Here is a 25,069-nt window from a genome sequence, read left to right as displayed (position 1 = left end):
AAAGGGCAGCTTGTGGATGTGTCCCAAAACGCACCAAACAAAGCAGTGCCATCTGTAATTGTGGGAGCAGCATGGCTCACCTGTCAATCAGCGAAAGAAATGAAAAAGAAGACAAATGGCGGAATTTCTCCATCTACATGCTACGATGCATTTAATGGCTGCGCAGACCCGCGCCATCTACTGCAGTGTCACTTTTTATGTCTTTGTTTGAAAAATGTACATTATCACCATTTACTTCATTTTTTGCCATGTTTGCTTTTGTCTGAAAGTACCTCAGAACCCATCTCTAGTGGATATAGTGCCTAACAGCTATGTCAACTTAATAAACACATTAAAAGTTTAAGGGCAGTTCCATTTGACAACCTTAAAATTTAGTGGACCATAGATATTTGTTGAGAATAAACAGTATGGCTATGGCTGACATAAAACAATCAGAATTGTCTTTGTGTCTTATGAGTAAATAAGGCTTAGATGTCTGATCAAGAACAGAATGTCATGGTTCTGCTTAAGAATGTCAGATTAACACACTGCAGTCTGAATTTTTGAATGAAATGTGATTAAATAAAAGTATGAAAACTGTGGACATAGACAAGCAATTAGGAATGGTCAAATCACTGATAATACCTTTACAATTAGAGATGCCTTGCCTTTACCCGAGGTTCGATAGGACTGTTCCAGAGATATTGAATTAAAAAAAGGACGTTGCATGCTGTTCCACAAAGACTAAATCTAATATGGTTTCACACCACAGTGATTACAGTGCTTAACCAAGGACATTGAATTGTCATCTGAAACAACACAAAAGACAACACAAGAGAATGGCTGGACTTCTTTTGCAATTACTGGAAGATTTCGCCCGTTCTCACACAGCAGACTTTAGGGCCTTGTTATGGTGAGAAGCAGCGTTTCTCCTGGATGAGTCAGACTTGCAGGAAGAGGAACTGTACAATACAGCTAGACAGAATCTGCATTGCTTAGTTTTTATTGAATTTACCAAGATTTAAAATTATTCAGAAGGAAACACCATATGAGAAAATGTTCTTAAAATATTCCTATCTTGTACTAACAGCATCGTTAATGTGACAAAGAAACACAACATAATTAAGCCTCAGCCTCTAAGGATTGATGCTGCTTCAACAAAAACCTCCTCAAAATTTAGATGCAAGTGGAGAGGACTCATCATCAATATTCTGATTAGGATTACAGGATAAACCACTTCCTAATCAACAATAAGAACACTCAAGCTCCTCATTCTCTGTTGTGCTTTTGCGAGGTAATGATCACACTGTCAGGAGAGATGTTGATTTTGAGACAAACACATTTATGACCTGACATGATCTGTTTGCACTGGGTTTCTAAGAAGGAATAAGAGGCTAAACTAGTTTGCTCAAGGAGTGCATGAAACACAAAATAAAAAATATCACAATGTTTTTCTCGTCACAATGACCTCGGACTTAAGTAGCGCTATCAAGTTGTTGTCTGTTGAAGTGAATTTTTGGGAGCCCCGGATATGAAGGGGTTTGACACAAAACTGTAAGCAGCTTTTGGAAATGTGATGACTTAATGTTTCTAATGTGTTTACCTGATGGAAGTGGGTCAAACAGTGCATTCCACGGGTGGGTGGGATCTGTGGCAATGCGTAAGAAAGGTAGTAGCTCTTGAGTTGCCATTGTTATTTTACTTTCATTTTAATTAAAGACTACTTTTCAGGCTGGTATTTTTCAGTTCAGACAAAATCGTGATGGATGGACGGATGGGTGGTTTAAAATACTAGTGGTGATTTATCAGACATGCATTCTACATATGAAAGCTGCAATACGTAGATGGAAATTCTCAGATGTTTCACCTCTCATCCAAAAGTCTTCGTCAATCCAGAACATGGGTATCAGGCTTCTAGATTTTAGTCCAAACAATAATACCAATAGGCCATTAAGGTCACTAATGGGGTGACTGAGGTCACACACGTGACTGGCCCAGCCTTAATTCAGTTCAATGTTTAGGTGGCAATTGGCAATCCAAATACGTCACCTAAAGATCCCAAGATATGAAGGAGTTTGGTCACATGACTAAGGGTGTAAAGTGCTGTCAAACTAGCCCAGGACCAGTCAAATCTGGGCAGAAAAATACAATACTGATTAAAACAATAGTTTTGATTTTTAAGCTCTTTTTATGAAAATGTTATTTTTCTTTTAGCAAAAAATATTGCTAAAATCCCATCTTATTTCTTTCATGAACTGTATATAGTACATTGTCACCTGAAAGTATTTTTCCAAGCATGGTTTAGAAAACAGCTGCATATATGGTTGATCCGGTTGAAAAGACACAAAATTAGGGTTTGTGCATATGTAGGCAGGTGTGTTGTACTCAAGCAAGATAAAAAAACAAAACAAAAAAAAACAAACAGATTTTCCGCCTCTTCTATTCTTTAAAGCGTTTGTACACAAAGACTAGTGCAGAAACTCAATCCCAGGCGAACTGTACAAAATGAATGACTGCTTTACATAACAATTGATATAGGCCCAAGCGGGGGAATTCCTGCATGACAATGAGAACTGTCTCTACACATAATCGTTACCCTAAATTTCTACTTTTGCACCATGATCTTCATCCAAAGTAAGGCTAAACATGGCTGCCACTGGAGTCAGTAAAGATATCCAACAGTGTTTTTGAACTGATACAAATAATCTCAACGTCTGATTCACATTTGCTTGTTAATAACTTGCTATGTTGGAGTACAACGTTATTTAAAAAAAATGTGTCGTTCTCCTGATCTGGATAAAGCTGGCACTGGCTGCTCTGATAGGTTGCAGTTGCAGAAGGCTAAGTAGCATTTAGCTCTTGAGCCATTGACGGGAGTGGACAGGGACCAGGGCAGGAGGGGAAGCTGAAAGAAGAAGCCAAGCCCTGCCCTGCGGCCTATTGTTCTGGATTGCCAGTGTATTCTCTTCAGAGAGGAAAGAAAACAATCCCTTCTCCGGGCCTTAGACAGGGCGAAGGCACCATAACAATAACCCCACATCACAACTCAGTCCACCAAGATGACGGGTACTGCCAGACACTCACATGCAGAACACATTCATTTCCTTCACTGACACCACTGCTTTCACAGGAAAATGTGAGAGGAAATGCAAACAGCTAATGTTAAAAGGTGGCGTATTTCCGTTTGAACGGCCAAATCTGATAAAGGGTGATTCACTTTGAAGGAGCTAATTCATGACTAGCGTCAATCAGTATTTTATATTAACTTCAGCCAACATTCTCGCACGCTTCACGGACTGATGCATAATCCAATTACTTACATGTTTATTATTCAGCTTCTAAACGCTTTGGACTGTATACGGCTTGCCAATATTAAAAATGCAGATCAAGCAGTCAATATAAAAGATATGATGGCTGTGAAAAGAAATTCTGTGAAAAGAAATCTCCAATTAATAAATACTGCAAATGACTAACAACAGCCTGAAAATGCTAATCACATATTTTACCTTTCCATCAATCATGCCGCTCTCTTCTGGCAGTCCTGCTTTTTTCTGTCCATCTAAGAGTCTGTTTGTTTGTCTGCCTGCCTTGCCGACTGTCAGTCTTTATCTGTTGGTCTCTGTCAGCTTGTCAGGTCTGCCTGTCTGTCAATTTGTATTTCAGCTTGCCATCCCTGTCTGTGTGTTACAGAGAATGAGGCAAAAAAAAAAAAAAAAAACGGGCGCAGGATGTTTTGTGGAGCAGAGAAATCCTGTGATGCATAACCTGGACAGACTGTGAGCTGCCTGTTGGCCTCTTCGTTGTTAGGCTTTTGTTCATGAGATCAGCTCTGGGATGCATGTATAATTTACCAAATTACTGACACCTCCTTGCCAATCAGTTATCATGATCTCGGGCGTCTGGTGGCTCATTTTCTCATGAGAACCAAACAGTTCCACCGGCGTAAAGCAGAAATTCCAAAAGCTCATTATAAGCTTGGTTCTTTAAAAGCTCCCGTGTCGAAATAAATATTGGACTTACACTAATCTTCTCTGAAACACCTAAAGTAAACTGTAACAAGACTGATTACACAAGCTACCAGCTTTCACCAGAAGTCAAACAAGGCCACACCAAATGAATGCAAAAGGCAACGTTTACATAAGCCCTTTGATTAGTTTGTTCACACATACGTCTCAAGCCAAGACTTCAGCTGACTGTGCAATATCAAAACCAGCACTGAGTCGCGGCTGAGCTGAATAGCGGTCGTGAGAAGATGGATCACCAGAGACGGACACAGAACAGAACTGGACTGTACTCTCCGTTTCCTGTTCTTAGCTGACAAGAGCCGCATCCGGTGTGGTCTTCTGCTGAAGTAGCCCATCTGCTTCAAGGTTCAACACGCTGTGTGTTTAGAGAAGGTATTCTGTGTACCTGGTTATTTAAGCAACTTGCCTTTTGTCTCAAGGCAGTCTGCCAATTTCCTTGTAAAATCAACAAAGCATTTTTGTTTATGCCACATCTGCTAACTGGATATTTTTTGTTATTTTTCATGCCCTGTAAACCTTAGAGACAGTTGTACGCGGCAATCCCAGTTTAGAAATACTCCGACCGACGAGCCTGGCATGCAACCATCCCGCTTAAATGCCATTTCTAGCCCACTCTGATGCCAAGTTTGAACTTAAGCAAGTCATCTTAACAAAATCTAGTTGTCTTACTGCACAGAGATTTTTCCACGTGATTGGCTGATTTACTTTTGGAGTTAATCATCAATTAAACAGAGGAACCTGTGAAAGTCAGTGAATATACATGTATCTAAATCACTTGTTTAAGTTCTTAGAGTTCGTGGCAGTGAAGTTTTGGATTTGCTTGATGCTCTTTTCTTTTTTCCATACTAAGAAATGTTTCAAAACAAACCCAGACCCTGCAAAAATTTTGCTATAAAAACAAAAAACTGCAGCAGAAAACACCATAGCTCCAGTCTGTAGAATCATCCGCTAAATATGATGATTAGCTATAACTCAAAAATGTTTCTCAGGTATTTGAACAGCAGAGAGCAGACGGTTCTCATTTCACAATGAAGTTACCAGTCTGGTTTAGGTACAGAGTTGTAAACTATATTATTAATGAATGGTTTATCTCTACGCCTTTTGAAATTGGTTGCTTTACATTCTCCATTTATTGTGAAAAGAAACAGGCATTTAGACCTTTGCTAGTCCCTGCAAGTAAGTACAAACCTGAACCACACCATTTTCAGTTTGGAGTCTTACAAACCACAAAAAACAAAAGCATACCTGTGAAATTATAGCCTGCTTTTGTGAAAAATCATGTGCAACACACCGCCCGTTTTATTGTGTGTGTGTTTGAGGAATGTAGTAACTGCCTGGTAATTAGAGTTCAGATTCAGGTATGTAGAGCCGCTGGGAAGCCGGGGTAAGACAGGCAGAAAGACAGGCACTCTGTGGGTTTAGTTTGGCTTAAGCCCCTGCCAGGCAAAAACCACTACAAAAGCACTCAGGTAGGGACATATCGACACTAGTGTGGTCTCTGTGATCAAAGCTTTCAGCGTCGCCCTGCCCTCATGCCTTGGAAAATGGACCAATTAGCAATGAGGGTGGGTTGAGAGTTGCTTGCGCTGCATGCCGTACACCTAGCTGGCAGTGGCTTCAGACAAGGTAATTATACACACTCACCTGTCTGTCTCACTAACACTCATACCCTCCGCTATTATGGCTCACTTATCTCTCAGCACCACAGCATTACATCCCTCTAACATGGGCCAATATGAGACGGTCTGACATGAACCGAACTGTAGCCACATGTGTGGGCAATTAATCTCTGTTGTAGACCTTAAACCGTCCCAAAGCTACTTGCTGCCTTCAGGATTCTGCCAAAGAGCTGATGTTAATGACAGTACTACCGGCATTCCTCTGTCTCCATCTTTTCGAGTCTGACTTATGGAGCCCGTCTGAAGTCCTTGTTTTACAAGGGATGTTGTCATTGTTCATCATTATCAGCACTTTTGTATTAAAGTAGATGGTTTCTTCCACATGGGGAAAAGCATTTGAAACCAGATATGTATAAAACGCTTGTAAAAAGAAAACCCCTTTTCCACACTGCTTGACATCCTGAGCTGATGTCTGTCTCAAAAAAAAAAAAAAAAAAAATTAACCACGGTAACATGCGGTGACAAAGATTCTTGATTCAGGCCACATCCACATGAAGCCGAACAAAACCGAATTAAGATATCAACACAGAAGAGCTCGAGTATAATGATGAAACTGCCTGAAGCCGAATAAGCCGTAGTAGACGCATAAGACGTGTGCCATGCCAGTGGGTGGTGCGGTACAGCGGCAACCGAAGCAGGGGAAGTAAAGATAATCACGTTGCGCATGTGCAGGGTTCCCCGCTGATGATCTGACCAGGTGTGTAAAATTTAGTTTTTAAATTCCATTTCGCCCTGGTGGTGAAAATGGAGGAGCGGAAGATATTGTTATAAAAATCATAGTAGGTTGAAAAGCCTGTGCAGCACAACTGCAAGTATCGAGATCACCACTGTTGTTGTTGGCAAGAGAGCGCACGTGCACGAGAGGTGAGGTCTCCGTAGGCTCGCAGGTGCAAACATGCCAGTGTGTAGCCAGTTATGCATATAGTGGTGTCACAACGGAGGCGCCGCATGGGGCAGCTCCAAACTTATCCACTCTGGGAGCTGGTTTCAGATGTAGCCGGTTTCATGGCCGCTTCGTTGTGACGGGACTCCCTAACCGACAAAGAAGCTTGTTGTAAACACCCAAACCAAGCTTCATCTGGATGGGGCCTACATCAGATTAAAGTTTTCTTGTTTTAAGTACATTAAATAGAGTTCACTCTCCATAAAAAGGCATTACTTTACTAAATGGTGTAGTGTAGAAGGTGAAAAAATGAATATTTCTAATCATTCTTGCACATCTCACACAACTAAACCGGCTTATGTACCATGTACAGTGCTTAATGTATATCACATTCGATTTGTATGACTGCTACATGGAAATCAAATTAAAACTTTTATGAGGAATACAGATGGACTTATCCCACCTTAGGCTCTGAAGATGATCTTTATCCTCATGAATGATTGCTTCCACCACAGCATCAAATGCTAGCATCCATCATGAATTGTGTATTAGCAGAGTCATACACTACATTTACATAGACATAAGTAACAAAGGCCAAATCAGAATCAAAATACGTCATGTAAACACGCAGATCATAATATTGTGATCGGATTAAGCTAAATCAGAATGATATTGTATTCTGAATGAGACAGGTGGTTTATGCTGATCCTTAATACAAACTATGTCCATTTAAACAATTTTCTGATCATGACATTGGGATTGGTACAAACTGCCCTCACTGTGCATGTGTGACCCATGGCCCAATACAGCTTTTTTTTTTGTTTTGTTTTGCTGAAATTGTAGCGCAACCTATGCCTCAACTGTTCTTGGAACCTGTCTGAGGGTTTGTGGGGTGGGGCTCTGGTTGGCTGGCCCATTCGGTTCATTTTGGCACCATCTCTGGGCCCGTGGGTCATCTGGGCTGGGGGTTAGGACTGGAGTATGGACCGGGTAGGTTCATACTCCGGTATCCATTTTTCTTATGGATAAACCTTACATACACCAGTACACTCTCACAAACACCTACAGATGCTTGGATTCAGGTGCTTACAGATACATTTCTGTCAAGAAAACCCCTATTATTAACTTTAGTTGTCACTTTATACACCCTCTGTTAAATAATACTGTGTATTTTTCAGTGATCAAGGCATTGGTTGTTTGTTTGTATCTAATACCTTATAGGTTTGTTTCGCAGTTTTTTCTATATCTCTTTGCAGGTGTAGAAGCAGATTCAAAGGATGTTATCTTGCTCTCTCCTTTTCCTCTCTTCTATTTTTTCACCTTTTCTTTTAACATAATATTTAATCTTTTTCTCATTTACCTTCCCGTTTTTGTGTCCATTGAACATGAAATAGTCCCAGAACAAAATCTGATAAAGCTTTTTCCATATATAAACCAAGCGGAGCACTATGGCGAAAGCAGTAATGCTCCACTTGTGAAATTAAAATCTGTTGGCCTCTCTTTGGCATTAAGACAGCAATTCTTAATGCTACACTGCCAGACAGGACACATGAAAAACATAATTGCCGCATGTCCATTTTTGGTGCTCAGAAGAACCAAAAAGTTTTTTGTTTTTTTTTCTCCAAATCAGACAGAAAATCAACTTCTGTATTTTATTTTATTTTTGGAAATTTGATATCTCTGTGCATACAAGAGTGCTTGTATTCTCAATAAAGCCTGTTGCATGTAAATGCACATCATGATTGGATTATGATGATAACTCTGAGTCCATAAAAACTGCGTATTGTGATTATTCTTTCTTTTTCCAATCTGAACAAATTTCAGTATGATCAAGGAGATCTTTGCATGTAAACATAGGTTTATTCATGCAAACTTGAAGCATTATTGCCCAGAAAAGTATGTCGATTGGGGGTTAAAAAAGAAAAAAAATCTGTATGTTTACATAAAAAGGAAAAACAATTCTCTAAATATATTTGTGCCGCTTTACTTTTATATCAGTTACTTTAACTGGAAATGCTTTACATGCTCTTAGCATGTGTTTACGGAGTAAGATCACTGGTAGTGCACCCTCTCCCTTCCCCCATTTGTTGTGCGAATAATCAACAATTTCTGTGTAAATATTTGACCAACTCACGCAAGGTGACTGAAGGTTTATAAAACAGCATTTACATAAAGTAATATGACATTTTATTTAAAAACTACATTTGTTTTGAGACAATAGAAGTCTGCTTTGGACTGGGTCTTTATCGGACTACCTGTAAGCGTCAGTGTCCAACTAATGTGTAACATTAACTGCATATAATCTTTAAAAGAATAAAAATCCTTGAAACATTTCTGAAACATCAAATAAGAGTCATGTTGCCTAATTAGCAACTAAGCAAATACATGCAAATTGTTTAGCTACAGAATAATTCAAGTTGTTTTTTCTTCTTACGGAATCTATATGTGACTCAGAAGCTGCTTATCCAAGATTAATGGAAGACTGTAGAACAAAAAAATAGGAGTAGATGAAAACTTACACAGCAAATAGGCCTAATATGCCAAAAAATAAAACAAAACAATAAAAAAAAATCAAAAGAGGAATAGACTACAGTTATCAGTACTTGGAGCCCAATATTTGGGGCATGGTTATTTTTAACCTCCAAGATTAAATTTGAAAAAAAAAAAAAGTTTAATTGCTAAAATGATGATTTCAGTCACATGAAATACCATATGTAATGTTAAAAGAGAGAGCTGCTTAACCAAAATGCTTGAACAATATTTAAATCTACTACTCAGTAGTAATCCTAACTGCAATGCCTGGAAGTTTTAACGTGCAAAACGATCTGCTTGTGAATCCAAGTGCAGTTTGAATGTTAAATACCGTTCTGTTTTTTTGTTAAGGTAACCTTTAACAAGGCTCCTTCTCTGTGTGACCTCCTGACACATAGCTACACAGGAGTCAGACGTAATTAGACCTCTTGGACTATGTAGGTCATGCACGATCCCCTCAGACGATGCAGCTGGACCAACCCCAGAGATGAATGAATTTTTTTCTTCTTTTTTTTTTTTTTTTTTTACGCAGCAGCATATTGATGTACTCTTTCTTTTTGTACTCTCTATAAAAAAAAAAAAATTCTGATGAAAAAAAAATGTAATGTATAAAAAAAATGGTGCGGGTGCATTGGCGAGTATGAGAAGAGCAGATTGGTAGACAAATCTAAGTGAATGTGTTGCTTTGCATGTCTGTTTGAAATCTGGGTCCTGACACAGACAGATGCTCACGCCTGCTCTCTTGTCATCTTTCTTGTGTTGCCATACTGTGGATACACTTGATATTTTCATTTTTTGTCAGCACAAGGGGGCCATTATTGTGGACATTTCTAACAGGATACACTTACAATTCTATGTATTTTCAAGCATAGGAGTAAGCTGCTGTTTGTGCATTCTGCATATGCAAGCACTGATAGGTTTGCAGAGAAAAGAAATTGACGAAAACAAACATGTTTACTGCTGCAACTCAGAATCTAGTCTCTGTTTGCAGTCCCTGACAAGAAATACGACTTCTTCTCAATGAACCATGAAATATATAGCTATAGCTGTGCGCCTAAGAGCTTGACTTCAAAGGGACTAAGAGGATTTTTTTAAAGCAACTTAAATAAAACCCACCTTAATTTAACCGAATGGAGTTTCTGTAAGAGCCAACTGAAAAGAAGATCATGGCATGACACCAGTTCAAATATAGTATACTAAATAAACAAGATTACAGAGTGAAAGTATGAACATGTACCATAAATAAAGACGAGCTAGTATTGATCATGTAGCCAGCTTCCTTGTGTGATACTACAGTATGTTTGCAATGCAGACAGTCTGTCTGGAAGCTTTAAACCTTGGACCAGAATAGCTCTGATAATGCATCTGTCATTAATGTGTCATCAGGACCTGTTCCTCAGCACGCTGTGGAAAAAAAAAAAAAAAAACTGCCTTGATGACTTGCTGGTCTGCTTTATTTAAAGCCGTTACCATGACTGCGCACGTTTAAGTGATACAGACACAAACTATCTCACAGTAACAATACATTTCACAAAACACGAGGGCCTATACGTAGTATAAATATAGCTCAACAATTCTATTAATGGTTACAGAGGGATACTCAGAGAAGCTGAACCCAGTGGTCAGTCTAAACTCTTTGGATTGCATGAAACTGAGATCACACAGCCAGAATATCAAAGTCAGGAAGGTAAAAAAAAGAGAAGGCCAGCAGTATATATAGCATAAACTGCTGCCTTCCCACATTTTCACTTGCTCCCAGGAGACGGGCGGTTCAGTCTTTTTTTCTCAGAGGGAGAAACCAAAAACTCTCAGACTCACATTACAATCTTCTAGTTTCAAGAAGATGAAGCTCTGCAGGGAGGTTTACTCATGTATTACTCCACACTGTACTCTTTCCCCATTGGTCAGGTCATCATGTCCGAGAACAAGCCAATCATAAAGCTTCTGTCACAGTGTATCTAATCTTACCGGGTATTTCGGCATACAGCATTTACGACTGTGCTTTATCTTGGTCTAAACTTGAGAAAATGATGTGCATTTTGTGAAACAGCAAACCCTCTCATACTAAAAACATTGTTATTTTTTAGGATGCATTTCTTTTTTTTAGGTAGTGCCATACACTTTGTGTAGTGAGTAGATCTAAACCATTCCATCCCATTAATCTGGCTCTATTATTGTTATTGTTCGGCAGAAAGGAGAAGCTCCACCCCATCTTAAAGTCTTTAGCAACCTGATTTTTATTCATCATTGCAAAATATTTAGCTCCATTCATATTCTCGCCAACTCTGACAAGCTTCACTGTTCCTGTTAAATCAAGTCATCTCCCAAGTATGCTTTCACCACAACCATGTTTTAGTCATCTACCACTCATAGCATTTGCATATAGGTCTATAATTTCCATTGTGACCAGGGCACCTTCTTGCACATGTTTAAGGTGCCAATTAAATAGTCTACATGATTACTTACATCTCCCGATGAAATCCATAAAATGCACAGTGTGCAGCTGTGTCTGGGCAGATTAACATACTTTTGCCATCACTGTCTTGTTTTTTTTTTGTTTTGTTTTGTTTCCTCTAGTGACAGTTAAATGCACAATGCTCAAAGGTTCAAGAAACATATTGGCTGAATTATTACAAAAAATACAACTGTCACCTTGCTTTATCCATTTTAACCATTCAACATGAAGAAGTGTGAGAATCTTTATTAGTGCAGATAGATTCTCTGTATAGTGTAGCATGAGATTAAGTTATTTGACTATTTGAAGTGTGGAGATTATTAAATGTTTTCATCTTCTTGAGCCTGATGGGTTAGAGGGTGGTTGAAAAAAAAATTCTGATCAGTGAATGGCTGTTACTTAAGTGTTCTATAGACTCAATCACAAAATATTTCTGTCATAATCCCACAAATACGACCTGCACTGGTGCTCCGTCTGGCAAGGCAGGGGCATAACAAAGGCGGGCTGACCTCAACCCCTACCCCCAAACGTCACCACAACAGTTCTTTCTCAAAAGACATGGAGGGGTCAAAAAGGCGTCTCAATCCCTCCTCCAAATGTTTTATAAAAGTGGCAAATGTCAGCCATTTTCAGTACCAATAAGATGTTTAAAACCTGAGCCAGAGGTAACTAAGAGCAAAGTAAACATTCAAAGCAAAACTACTTTCCAATACTCTTCGAGACATGTCTGCAGGTATTTTAATTTGTGAGAGAGTGAGAGCAAAATGTTCACCAGATACTATGAAGGCTGGATCTAACAATATATATCAATAGACGTGGGGTTCAATAGAAAAAAAGGGGTCAAAAAAAGTTAAATAGAAGAACAGCTTTGCTTCCTTTTGCATTCAAGCCTATTACGTAGGTTAACACTACAACCTTTACATCCTCCCCACCAATCAGAAATGCAGACCCAGGAACGCTCCTTCACCAAACTTCAAAGAGTTCAGAGAACACGTGTTCTTTTTTGCTTTTTTTAAGACTTACAGTTTTGGTAAAAGTTGGTTGAATATAGGGTAATGTTTGAATTCAGTGTTGTTTATTTAAGAAACAGGTAACTAAGCAACATCATAAAATGGTCAGGGCTCCACTTAAAATATATGTTTGGAATTTTTTGATAATCATTGATAACGATCAATACGATTTCCATTTTATCAACATGCTTTTTTTCTATATCTTCCAGCCCAACTTTGAATTGTCTTGTGACTGAAGTGTATAGAATACACTTACAAACTGTGGCTTTATTGACATTAGCTAATAGCTAAATTAAAATTGTGAAGATAGTTCAAAATGTTAACCCTTCCATAATGCATGATTATGACAGGGGTATAGATGTAAAATTATGATTTCATATTCTTATATATAAGAATATGAAATCATAATTTTACATCTGCAGAAATCCAATTAATTACCAGATCTTTGTGTCAATGAACAGCTGCCTTTCAAATACCTAAACATAGACATTTTAGCTTTGTTCTTAAGAAAGCTGCTTCAAAAGATGATTCCAAGCACTTAGACAAGCTTGCTTTGTGAGAGTAGCTATACATTGGAATTTTTTAACATGGCACAAATGAGATCTATCTACACTTATTCCTCCATACAACCCTGTTTTAAATTGCAATTTAAGCAGTATCCTACCATGCTAATGGACTTTCTAGGTCCTTTCAGGACAATGGGACTGGTCCTTGACTTTTTTATGACTTCCCCTTTATGAGTCCTTGGCTGATTATGCCTTTAAGGACCCTTTAGTACGAACTGAGCAAACAGTGCTCTCAGCAGAACAAATGGAAAACTCAGAGGCTGATGTGAGAGGCTTTCTCTGTCCTTGTGGCCAAATGCCAGCCCTATAGGAACGGACACTGATAATAAGACATTTCCTGAAAACACAGGCCAAATGAAAAGCTCCAGAAAGCTTTATCTGCAGTTTCACTGAACAAAGAAAGATATGAAAAGCTCTTCATCTTGGGAAATAACATTCATACTAGAAAATTAAATGGAAGCTTTCTGAAAACAGTTAATCACAGAGTTTAGCATGAATACAAAATGGAATGAATGAAACATTGTTTCAGGATCGCTTTTTTCAAGTTCTGCTTTTTGCTGCCGTTTGAACTTCACCAATGCTGATTCTATGTTTTTGTAAAATAGCAGCAGCAATACACAGTATTTGCTTGAATTATTGGTCTTTCCAAGTCCTGGCAGTAATCCAGAAGCAGCTTGAGGCAATTCAACAGCCACAGCAGGCCAACCGAGGTTCACCTTAAGCTAAACTGTAATTTCCTGCTTAGAGAGAGTGTTGGAACATTACTTAAGATAAGAGGACTGGAAGAGGAAGCAGGGTGAATCCTTGTCATGTTAGGTGGTGAACCCATGTGTGGTAAAGGAAGCTAAGAAAATAACTAGATAGATACTTTCTTTTGTTGCTGCTAAGCCGACCCTGAGAAACGGAGCACCTCTGTGACTTGGGTGCATATTTTAAATTTTTAGGAACTGCAACGCTTCTTTTGCTTGTCCCCCGTTACATTCGGTCAACTGCTCTGTGAGGTCATAAAAAGGTCTTGGAGACAAAACACTCCCCAACAACTTGATGGTGTGTCCCAACTATCTAAACACCCACTAGCTCCCTTCCAGCTTTAATAAACACCATGCCCATCTATTTACAACTCTCTCCCTCTGCATGATACTCAGGTTCTAATAGCCCACCCATCAGCACAATGCTGGACACTTGCCCCATAGCCAATTTCAATAGACGGAAAATGGAAATGCACAACAGAGCAGTAGTGAAAGGACATGCAGCCCATCAGATTCCAATCAAACAATGGAGAACCTGCTCCTGTTTAGCCTACACTTTCTCTAGACACACAAGGCGAACAATAAGACCTTGTGACCGACTGTCTGCGGCGTCCAGATCTAAGATGAGACCAGGATGGGAACACATCCTCACATAGTTTGGGCTTGGCTTGATTCAAAGAGCTCAAATTAAAAGATCGATTTCTCTGAGAAGATGACATGAATTCAATTCTAAGAAATCAGTGAGGCAGAAAAAATCTATTTTGAGGAACACAAGGGCAGATGGCAGCAACTAAATGTGAATAATGACCATTGTCACTTTTCCTAAAACAAGAATAGTTATTACTGGTGCTGCAGATGCTTTTAACCAAAACATTTGTTAGTTACCTGTCAGGATGTCGTTGAAGGAAATGTGGCTTGTTGTCATGCCCAAAAAAAGCAACATAAGACTGTGGCTAAAGGTCCCACTACTTCTTGATGGTTCACAACCACCTTTTTCCGACCAGAAAAAATTATAAACTTTGTATATCATTTTAAATATATTCAACTAACTTTAAAGGGTCGAATCACTGTGGCAGACCCATCATATATCAGACAAAAATATGATAGACTTTAGATAGAAATTGAAATAGTTACCAAGAAAAAAAGATAAGACACTGATTGCGTAGCTGAACATTTTGCCTCGAGATCCAGCCTCGAGATCTTTGAAGGAAGCCAAGCCCAATCTTGTCGATCTGTTCCTTTAAAACCGCCATTCAAAACACTGGATCCTTTTTAGACGTACTTGTTTTTAAGAAGCTGGTCTGGAGTAACTAATTTTACTGGAAGGTAATCACAAATATTTAATAGTTTGGCAACTCAAATATTTCTTGCTAAGAAAAAAATATCAATCAACAATAAATGAATATATAGTTCTTAAATGTTGATGTGATCGCTGTATTAAAAGGGATGGAAAGTTCAACAAGACATACAAAAAATATTTTTCTTCTTAGTTTTGTACTAATAATAGAACAGTAAAATTTGATAATCAAGCCTTAAACAGTAAGAGACTAAAAATGTTTTGTTTCAGTCGACATACTTGCATCTACCTGCTAAATTCATATCAGTATTAAAATATTACTCTCAGAAAAAAAGGTGTCTCATCATCAAGAATACAAAAAAGATTTTATAGTAACCTTTAAATTTAAAAACTGAGCTGGACAGGAAGATTTGTGCTCGCACATTTAAAAGCCTAAAAGTCTCCTTGGACTGCAATTTGTCAAAATTAAAGTGTAGTTTTCATGTAAAAGAAAATACATACGTTGTTTGAGCAGTGAACATATTTCCATTCCCTGACCTATAACTGTCACTGGAAGCAAAGAGAAAGTAAGTGATACATCTAGCAGAGCTGCTAGGTAAATCGGTTGATGAGGATTTTTGAGCCAAGACAAAAAACAATTTATTGAGCGCAGTGTATTATACCAACAAGCTAACTGGCAGCCGCATTTTTCCGGCACATATTGTTCCCTGATGGGCGATCATAAAATGTGCAACCCTCGGCATGGGTGTTTGTTTACATCAGAAGAAATACTACCCCCTCTCAGACAAGGGGTCTCAGTGGCTTTGATAAGGATCAGAGCTATTTATTACACCCAGAAGAGCCTTTTCAGTGAATTGCTTGATAATGGGTTGTCTCCCCAGAAAACGTTCAGCAGACCCAGGAGCGGATTTCTGAATCTTGGTGTTTGAAATATCTAATGTTTTGCTTGATGGAGACAAACAGAGTCGCGCTCAGATGAACAGGAAGCAAAATGAACGAAAAAGTCTCTGTGGGGAAATATGAACATAGAGGTTTCTTATGTTTCTTGATGACCATTCATTGCAAGTGACATTTTGTGTGCCATCATTGCCCCGAGTCTTGAGTCTCCAGTCTCAATCTTTGCTGGGGGTGACATCCCTCTCGAGGGCACCGAGAGGCAGACCAATCACAGACCAGTTAGTCAAACTCTATCAGCTGGTCATAGCTCTATCTCCCACTCTCCTTCACCCTGGGGGAGGAAAAAGTACTGGACTGGAGCCAGTTCAAAACTGCAGGGTGATGCACGGACACAGACGAACACACATGCACATACTGACCAAAAAAGACTGAAAGACCTTGACCTTCTCATTCCTCTCCAAGGCCTAAATACAAAAGCTCTGGCTCCAACTAAATACAGCCTTTAAAAGGAAAGATAGTTTAACCCTCTGAAACCTAACCTTTGTCTCAGCCTGAGTCTCATGGTTAATCCTTCATAAACCGCAAACCCCTGAGGGACTAATGCTTAGCCAAAGCAGGGAAAAAAAAAACATAGGAAAAAAGCTTATGAAACATTCAAAAACTCCAAAGTCATTGTTAAGCAAACTCTAAATATTATAAGCTATAATAAAACCTAGATGTACAATAAGAATGTGCATGTATGGGGAATATTTCTGCGTTTGAGGAATAAGAGATGGTGCTGAAGGAGATCTAAAATGTTGTTAAAGTTCAACAAGCAAAAAGTCAGGATTGTATAAATTTTGCTTTACAATACGCAACGTTTATTAATGAAGTTACAATGAATTGATTTGATGAATGTTTAGCCATATTGTAGATTTAAAACTGAATGTAAATATGGTAAACTGAGCTGTAAAACAGTCTACAAAAGTAATTTTACACGAAGAGAAGTTAGAGAATACCTTTATGTAAATTTTTAAAAGGTTCTGCTAGAACAACAATTTTCCTCCCACAAAAAAATGACAAAATGTTCTGCAAATCTAAACAGTAGCAAACCAGACAACTATTCAAGACATTTGTTTACATTTCAAAGTATCTTCAACAACATACTTAACCATTATATTTCAGTTAGGATTATAACAAAAATTTTTAAAAGCTCATGGCTCAACAGCAGCATACCATTCAGGCCCTGCAGAGTATAGCGAGGGCCTCTAAGAAGGGCGTTGGAATGTTTATATTTTGTATTATTGCAGTGATTTTATAGGTTTATTCTACTTGGCTATTCTGTATCTCTGTTCTATTTGAATGATAGTTACAACCACAAAATGATTTAAATTAGCAAACCTATACATTAGTAAACCTCACATAATTATTTAAGACATTTGTTTTGTTTATGTAAAGCAGAAGACTCAAAATCCATAGAAAATAGTATTTAAGTTCTTGAAGGGATCTAAAAGTCTTACTAGACTGCCCTTACCATCTCCCCAAGATGTGTTTCAGAACTAATGCAGGACCAAATAGTCCTAACTCCCTCACTACGAAATCAATGAACTGCTGCCATCAAAGAAACAGTACAACCACAAAAGCTACTGTTCATGTCTAATTTGGCATTTCAGAACTACTTTGTTATTAGGCATTATTGTTAGCAAGTAAAGGTCACATATGGGGCTCCTCAAGGCTCTACTCTTTGGGCACTTTTATTCAACATCATCTACATGATGCCCAAGCTCAGCATTTGGAGTACTACAATGTCCTCTACAATATCTTTGCTTATGAGAGTCAACTTTATATTTATCTCTTACCACTTGATCGTAGTGCACTATAGTGACTGAGTCAGTGTGTCCAAAATATCCATGAGTTGTTTGGTCCGAATTTCCTTCAACGTAATGCAGAGAACACAAAAGTCATTGCTTTTGGTCCCAAAATGGAATGTTAGAAATGGTAAATGGACTGAATTTATATACCGCTTTTCTAGTTATACCCACCTGTCACAGCACTTCACACTAGAACCACATTAACAATAACACACGCGCATACATCCATATACAGATATGCAGATTCTCAAGGGGCACATTAACATGTGACAGGTGGAACCTGCAATCAAACCAACAATCTTCCAAATGCAAGATAACCCCTCTACCCACTGGGCCACAGTCAATAGAGCCCAAATCAGCCCTCAACTGAGTTAAACAGTAGAACTTGAGCTAAACAACCACAGAGCATGTGAAAGAAACGGATGCGTCATCATACCCGGATTTTAACTATTTAAAGTCTGTTACTGAATCAGCATATTGCCATTCTAAAATCAGTGCCAGAATAAAGGGTTTCCTATCTAAACAGAACAGGTTGGATCGTTGTAATGATGTATAGACAGATCTCTGTAAAATACAACATATAAATCAATCAGGAAGCTGCAAAATCCAAAATATTGCTGGCAAAGACTTGACCAACACCAGTAAAATGGATGAAATCACATCAGCCCTTAAATTGCTGCACTGGTTCCCTTTTTCTAAGATATACAGTCATATTCAATGAATTAGAAAATGGAAAAGTTCATTTATTTCAGCATCTCAATTTACTAAGGGAAATACATTATATATATCAACACAAATTGATGACGTTTTAAAGCATTTAATTATGTTAATTATGATTTTAATAATGATAATAATAATTGGACTTTATTGATCTCAGAATGGAGAAATTCACTTCTGCATCTAAAGCCATCCCCTTGGGGAGCAGTGGGCTGCCACTGTGCGGCGCCTGGGGAGCATTCAGGGGGTTAAGGGTCTTGCTCAGGGACCCAAAGTGCAGGCAGTGGGGATTGAACCGGGTACTTGCATCCTTCTCAGAGCGCAAGCGCACTGCTCTAACCACTAGGCCAACATCTCCCCCTTTTAAGTATACATTTAAATAAAACACAGCATTTAAGATTAGAATATTGTATCAGACCAATGAAAAAGCAAATATATTTCATGGAAAAATGGGGGCTTGATGAAAAGTGTGTTTAATACCAGCTTAAAGGTTGTTGTTTTTTTCAAAAGGTACCTTTAATCTGACAAACAAGCCTCTTAGTAATCCTTATTCTGGTTTATTGAATGGGACTAAGGCTATACGATAGAAAATCTAGTTTATGCTCTATAAGGAAATGTCATATGTTTTATCTGTTTTTTGTCTGTATGCATTTACGTTTGATCTATTTAATAATTTTTATTGATTTGTTGATTCCAGAGAAACACGTTTTTGTTTTACAAGAAAATGACAATGCGCTGATTTGGTTTGATGGACTGGGGAATAATTGGATATATTAGATCACCAAAATTGTACTGTATTAAATCTTTTGAGCCAAAGCCAAGTACACAGTCTATATTTACACACATTTGTGTCATTCACTTTCTGAAAATAACTCAACGAGGAGACTCTGAATCAATTGAAAGTACTGTTTAGGTTCTTGGAGACAGAAAAAAAAAAAGACATATATACTTCAATGGCAATGGCAAACCAACAGCATGTTAAACCATCATGACTTCAGACTGGGTTTATCCAGAAACAAACCTACTCCTCCTCCAGTTTTTTTCCCACATTCAGAGCAGCATTGATGTTTTCATCCGTTTCAGCACAAATCGGCATTTATTTACAGAACCAGAAGAAAAAAAAGAAAGCAGAGGACACAACGTGTGCTTAGTCAGGAGCCTGAGGAGGTTCAGATCAAAAGCCTCCCTACACAACCAGCCTGTGAACACAAGAGGCCCCTCTCAGCCGGGCTCCTCGCAGAACTGCAACAGCCGACCCAGCTGGGCCCACTTCATCCCTTGCTCATGCGTTCGACAAGCCTGTTGCTCGTTCACTATGGCAAAAAGCTGGGGCTTACATGGCACCCGGCCGGCTTGATCAATCCTCACTGAATGCAGAGGCATGAGAATAACCCAGGGGGGGGCATGGGAGGTGAGAGTAGATTAATAATCAGAGTGTAAATCTTCTTGCACAACAGAATCACTGTCAAAGCAAAAGCTTGGCAGAATCTCCAATCTTCTCCACGTATTGATCTGCATCAACTCCACTCCCATCATTCACCCTGACAGGGAGCACTCACACTAGCGCAAAGTGCAGTGGTCCTGAAAATGTTTCAAGGTATCAGACTTTCACCTGTGGTTCAGACCCTCGTTTGATGGTGAGCACTTCTCTGATGTGGGCTTTTCACACAAGATTTCCTTTAGCTGACTAAAAGCACCCTTTAGTCCAGACAATGGATGACGCAGATACTGAGTGGGTGAATGATCCTCTTTCTTATTACGATCATTTGTATCCTTACACAAAACCGTTTGCCAATGAAAATAATTTGTCACAAAAAGAACAAGACTGAGTTTTATTTTTTGACTTTTAAAAACGCTCAATCAAGACGGAGATTCGAGCCAGTCAACTTTCCCTTTATTGGCTCTTATTGGTGATATGCAATATTGGGAACTAATTTTTTCTATTCATTACATGCAACTCCCACCATTTGGGCACTACAAATACATCAACAAACAACATATACTTTGAGGCATATTTGGATTTTGACAACAAAAGAATTTGTTTAAAATTAAACACAAATGTTTTGAAGATAAATGAGTGGACAGATAGATTTGGTCTTTTAGATTTTTGATTTATTGTTGGATTTAAAACTAAAATATATATCAAAGAACCTGCAACTCATTTTTTGTGGTTAACATTTTTTTTTAATGGAATGGTCCAAATATGTTGATGGAAGCAAACATCCATCAGTGTATCAAGTCTGTTGCAACCCCAAACAGGTTATCCTGTCCTCTGTTAAGCTCCGTTAATCTACCCATTAACTTTGACCAGCTTCAAAGTCCATGCTAAAGAAAAACATGCCCACAGCATAATGTTGTCACCACCATGTTTGTTCTTCAGGATGCTGGGTGTGGATATTTAGAAGAAAATTCAAATCAGTCTAAATCAGGAGGGGCAGGCTCAAACCAACTGAAAAGTAGACCAGCAAAAGCCTGATCCGTCTACCTATTGTTCCGAAAATATTTAGAACATACTAAAAAGAAGCAGCCTTTTTTGGATCTAATATTATTGGCTGTTGTTTGCAGCTTTCCTAAGTGCTTATTTGAGAAAAATCTATACTTCTATATATTTCATATGCTTGTGAGTGCAAGAGCCATACATCATTTAAAGTCTGTTGATGAACCAGTTGAAGTCGGCTTGCTGCAAGATGGAGAAGTTAGTCATGGGACGGTTGTGAGCGATGCTGAGGGGGGCTGGACAGACACATCATTCAGAGTGATGTCCAAAAACTAAAGACATGGTTGTTGAATTTAAAAGAACTCAGACTAATTTCTCTACTGTAGACTGGCTCACCCAGGGAGGTGGTTTGTGATGAAGAAGCACCTAAATCTGCAAAAGAAGTCCTTACGGAAATTGCTTTTTTTTTATTTATTTTTTTATTTTTTTTGCATAAATTGAGTTCTGCAGATACTTTGTTGGGTGTATTTTAACTTTTTGTACAAAGCTCTTTTACTCTAACCTTTCTGTACAAAAAACACTTGTCCAAAATTGGTAAAGTTATCAATAAAGTGGCTGCCATACAGAGGCGTTCAAAATCTCTGAAAGGGAAGTCTACATAAAGCTTTATCAATGCTTTCCAGCTCGGATCAACGTCTTTTTGTGAAATTTATCTTTCATCCTTCCAGGAGTTTCCTAAATCATGATTTGAGAAGATGCCAATTCTCATTTATTCCACATACAATCACTGCAATCAGATTGCATAATTCTTCATTTAAATTAGAGCTGCATGACACTTTTGCAATGAGGATACCCCACATTCTCCTGAGTCTTTCACTGTTTTTCCATGATAACAGTGCCCCTAATTTCTGTGAGTCTTTGGCATCCTAGTTACAAAAACAAAAACCAAAAACAAAACATACATATCATCTTGGCATCGGGAGCATCTAGCATCCCACTGAGTGGCCAAATATATTACTGGCATACAGATTGTGAATACACGGTAATCAAATTCCCATAGCCTATCAAAAAGTGCATCCACGCAGTCCACTGAGGTACTGCAAACACTGATATTGGACAAAGCGTGTTTTCAATCTATTGTGCCAATCTGATTTACATTTAAACTATGTATGTGTTTTTGACCTTTTGTGCTCCTTTGATTTAAGTTACACAATGTTTTTATGACTCATTTTTAGAGATGCACAATGCCACCCCCCCATAGGACTATATCACATTAAAGGGAACACATTTACTACAGGTCCCTTGATACGAGGTAGCAGCTTTCAATCCATGAGAAAATGACAAGGAATGTTGTCTGAGGGGGCTATAAAATAAACGGCTGCAATTCATATCCAGAAATATAATCCGACTCGACGGACAGATTCCTATTCAATTACATGTCTTTCAATTTGATCCCGCTTCAATTCTGTTTACAATGCCAACCAATAAAAAGTAATCCACCTAAGGAAGCTCATCTGATTGTGTAGAGACTCTGCACTAACCCCTCCTGCTGAGCAAGCATGTGGCGACAGAAGGCTGGAAAAACTCACTGTTTCAAACTTGAGCAATTCTGATCTTCGGCGCACCGCTACTTTTAAAGCACTGACTTTTTTTATGTTATTGCTTTTACTTACATATTGTTTTAGCTGTGTTACCCATTTTACGGAGATAAAGCTATCTGAATTATAAATGATAAAGAAAGGATGAAAGGGTGTGTGTGATGCTCCGTGCCTAACAACGACCAGTTACCTTATTAGAGTAGGGTGGTCTTGCTAGATTGATGCCATCTCTGATGAGTTTATCCCTGATCATGATCTTCAGCTTCAGTTTGGGGTACATCACCAGCTCCCTCCTGTTGCCCAGCGTCAGGTTTCTCTGCGCGCCCATGTAGCCACCGTTGCGCCCGATTCGGTCCCTGTTGGGCTCTGTCCAGGACCTGGATGCCCGCAGCTTGGACTCATGCTCTCCAGTGTGACCCGTGTAGACCTCTGCCGCGGGTGGCATCGGCTCAAGGGTGAAGTACAGTCCGCTGGCCGTTTCTTTGGCATCCTCCTTCAGCCTCCTCACCGCGTCGTGGATTCTCTGTCTGTGGTGAGGGATGTAGACGCCAATGGCATCCAGGTCGGGGTCTCCTATTTGTTTGCAAACTTCTAGGTCGTCGTATCCATTATCCACGAATGACTCGACATACTGGGAGAGCTGGAGGGTCTTCAGCCACTCGAAGACAATGACAGGTCCGCTGCTTGTCATTTTTGCTTGGGTTAAGGAAACTCAGGTGGCCCTTACTTTCCCGTTCTGCGTTTCAAGCGCATTCTCAGTCAGGCACATGCAGTGGCTTTAACTCGGGGCGTAAAGAATTGGATTAAACACTTTGTGAATAATCCATGCCAAAGGCTTGGGCCACCATATTAAACATAATCAAATCACCAAAAACAGTTGCACTTCCCAATATAGAGAAATACATTCATACGGAACAGCTTTCAAATTCCACTCGTTTTTTTAAGGATAAATGTTCCTGATCCAGCGTGGTTTGTTGCGCGCAACAAGGCTTCCCTAAACAGTCAGACGCCCCCAAATGCTGTCATTCAAACAGCTTCAAAATCAGATTTCATCCGTTACGCATGGCGAAGCACGGCTTCAACAGCTCCTGCTGGTTTCCTCGAGTCCGTTCTCTGTGCCGACCACAGCCGCAACGAAAGGAGAAATGAATCCACGATAAAACGCCGAGGGGGGTTGCATTCAATTATACTGAAACAAACAACCAAAAAAAGCCCTGCAAAAGATCTGCGTTTAAAGTGCCGATATCTACGCTCAGTCCAGTTCCTCCTCCAGCCGGCACATCACTGCGAATCTGGAGCTGCGGCCAAGAACCAACACGCTCTCTCAGCTGCTGCCGCTCCGATAACGTCCACGCCCCCTTTGCCAAATCTCACATTTAAAAATAGTGATCCAAATCCTTTTTTTCCCCTCTCCTCTCTCCCTCTCTGAACTTGTCGCGCTGCCTCGTGGCTTCCTCTGGGTCACCAGCTTCTCGCTGACTTGTCTGAAGTTAGTCTGAAACAGAAGAGTCTTGTGAAACCGTGCGCACACATCACTCCCCCTGCTGCTCTGTTTGACATTATTACTCTCCAAAGATGTGATTTCGTCTACTGACAGCACCTCTCCATTTCCCTTCTCTTGCTTTTGCGTGCGCGCACGCGCGCACTCACACACGTACGCGCGCATACTCATCGAGCGTTTCCACGCTTTGGTTTCTCCAGACGCATGAGCTCCCTCTATGTGGTAACTTTGGAACAGCGCAAAAACAAATTACACATCCACAAAAAAAAAAATCACATTTTCCTCCAAAACTACTAAATACAGGGAATTTTATTGGGGTTTTGTGCGATAGAGCAACACCAACGCAGTGCACCATCATGAAGTCAAAGGATAAATGATTAACAGTTTTTACAATAAAAAAAAGGCTGGAACGTTTGTGCATTTAATCCCACTGAGTTAATATTTTGCAGTATCACCATTAGTTACAGTTACAAAAAAGTAAAGTATTTTAGGTCATGTCTGTCAGATGCTGATTTTTTATTCTTTTTTTGCAAATTCTACTGTGTAAAATAGCCCAAGTTTAACAAGGCTGTGTGGAGGAAACGTTTAAGAAGCAATTTTCAAGCCTTACCACTGGTTCTAAATTAAATGTGATGTTTTAAGATAAGGTGATGTGCATTGTCAGTGTCCCACATGTCATACATGTAGGCCAAATAGTTCTCTTTCTGTCTTGTCTGATCAGAGCATCTCATTCAACGTGTTTGCTGTGTCCCCTACACGACTTGTGGCACACTGCTAATTGGATTTCAAATGGCTTTCTTTTAACAATGGCTTTTTTTTTCTTTCCAGTTTTCCATTATGGTTCTATAGAGTGAATAAAATGATTTGTTGAGTGCATGACTCAAAGATGACATT

The 25,069-nt window shown here is 39.2% G+C and overlaps 1 protein-coding gene across 4 annotated transcripts in view; it reads right to left on the bottom strand.

The window, feature by feature from the left end:
* sash1a (SAM and SH3 domain containing 1a) overlaps nucleotides 1–24,300 on the bottom strand; it is a 217,914-nt gene extending 193,614 nt beyond the window's left edge. For 2 of the 4 annotated variants that reach the window (XM_021318914.2, XM_021318915.2), the window contains exon 1: nucleotides 22,865–24,300. In XM_021318914.2, the coding sequence (XP_021174589.2) occupies nucleotides 22,865–23,365 (501 nt within the window). In that variant the 5' untranslated portion in view covers nucleotides 23,366–24,300. The remainder of the gene's footprint in view (nucleotides 1–22,864) is intronic. The other 2 variants (XM_012867318.3, XM_012867317.3) reach the window with 2 other exon arrangements.
* Nucleotides 24,301–25,069: the final 769 nt, after the last annotated feature.

Source organism: Fundulus heteroclitus, chromosome 15 (assembly GCF_011125445.2).
Source record: "Fundulus heteroclitus isolate FHET01 chromosome 15, MU-UCD_Fhet_4.1, whole genome shotgun sequence".
Classification (NCBI taxonomy): Eukaryota; Metazoa; Chordata; class Actinopteri; order Cyprinodontiformes; family Fundulidae; genus Fundulus; species Fundulus heteroclitus.
Note: the sequence above shows the minus strand (reverse complement) of the source record. Positions and strands in the feature narration are given on the sequence as shown.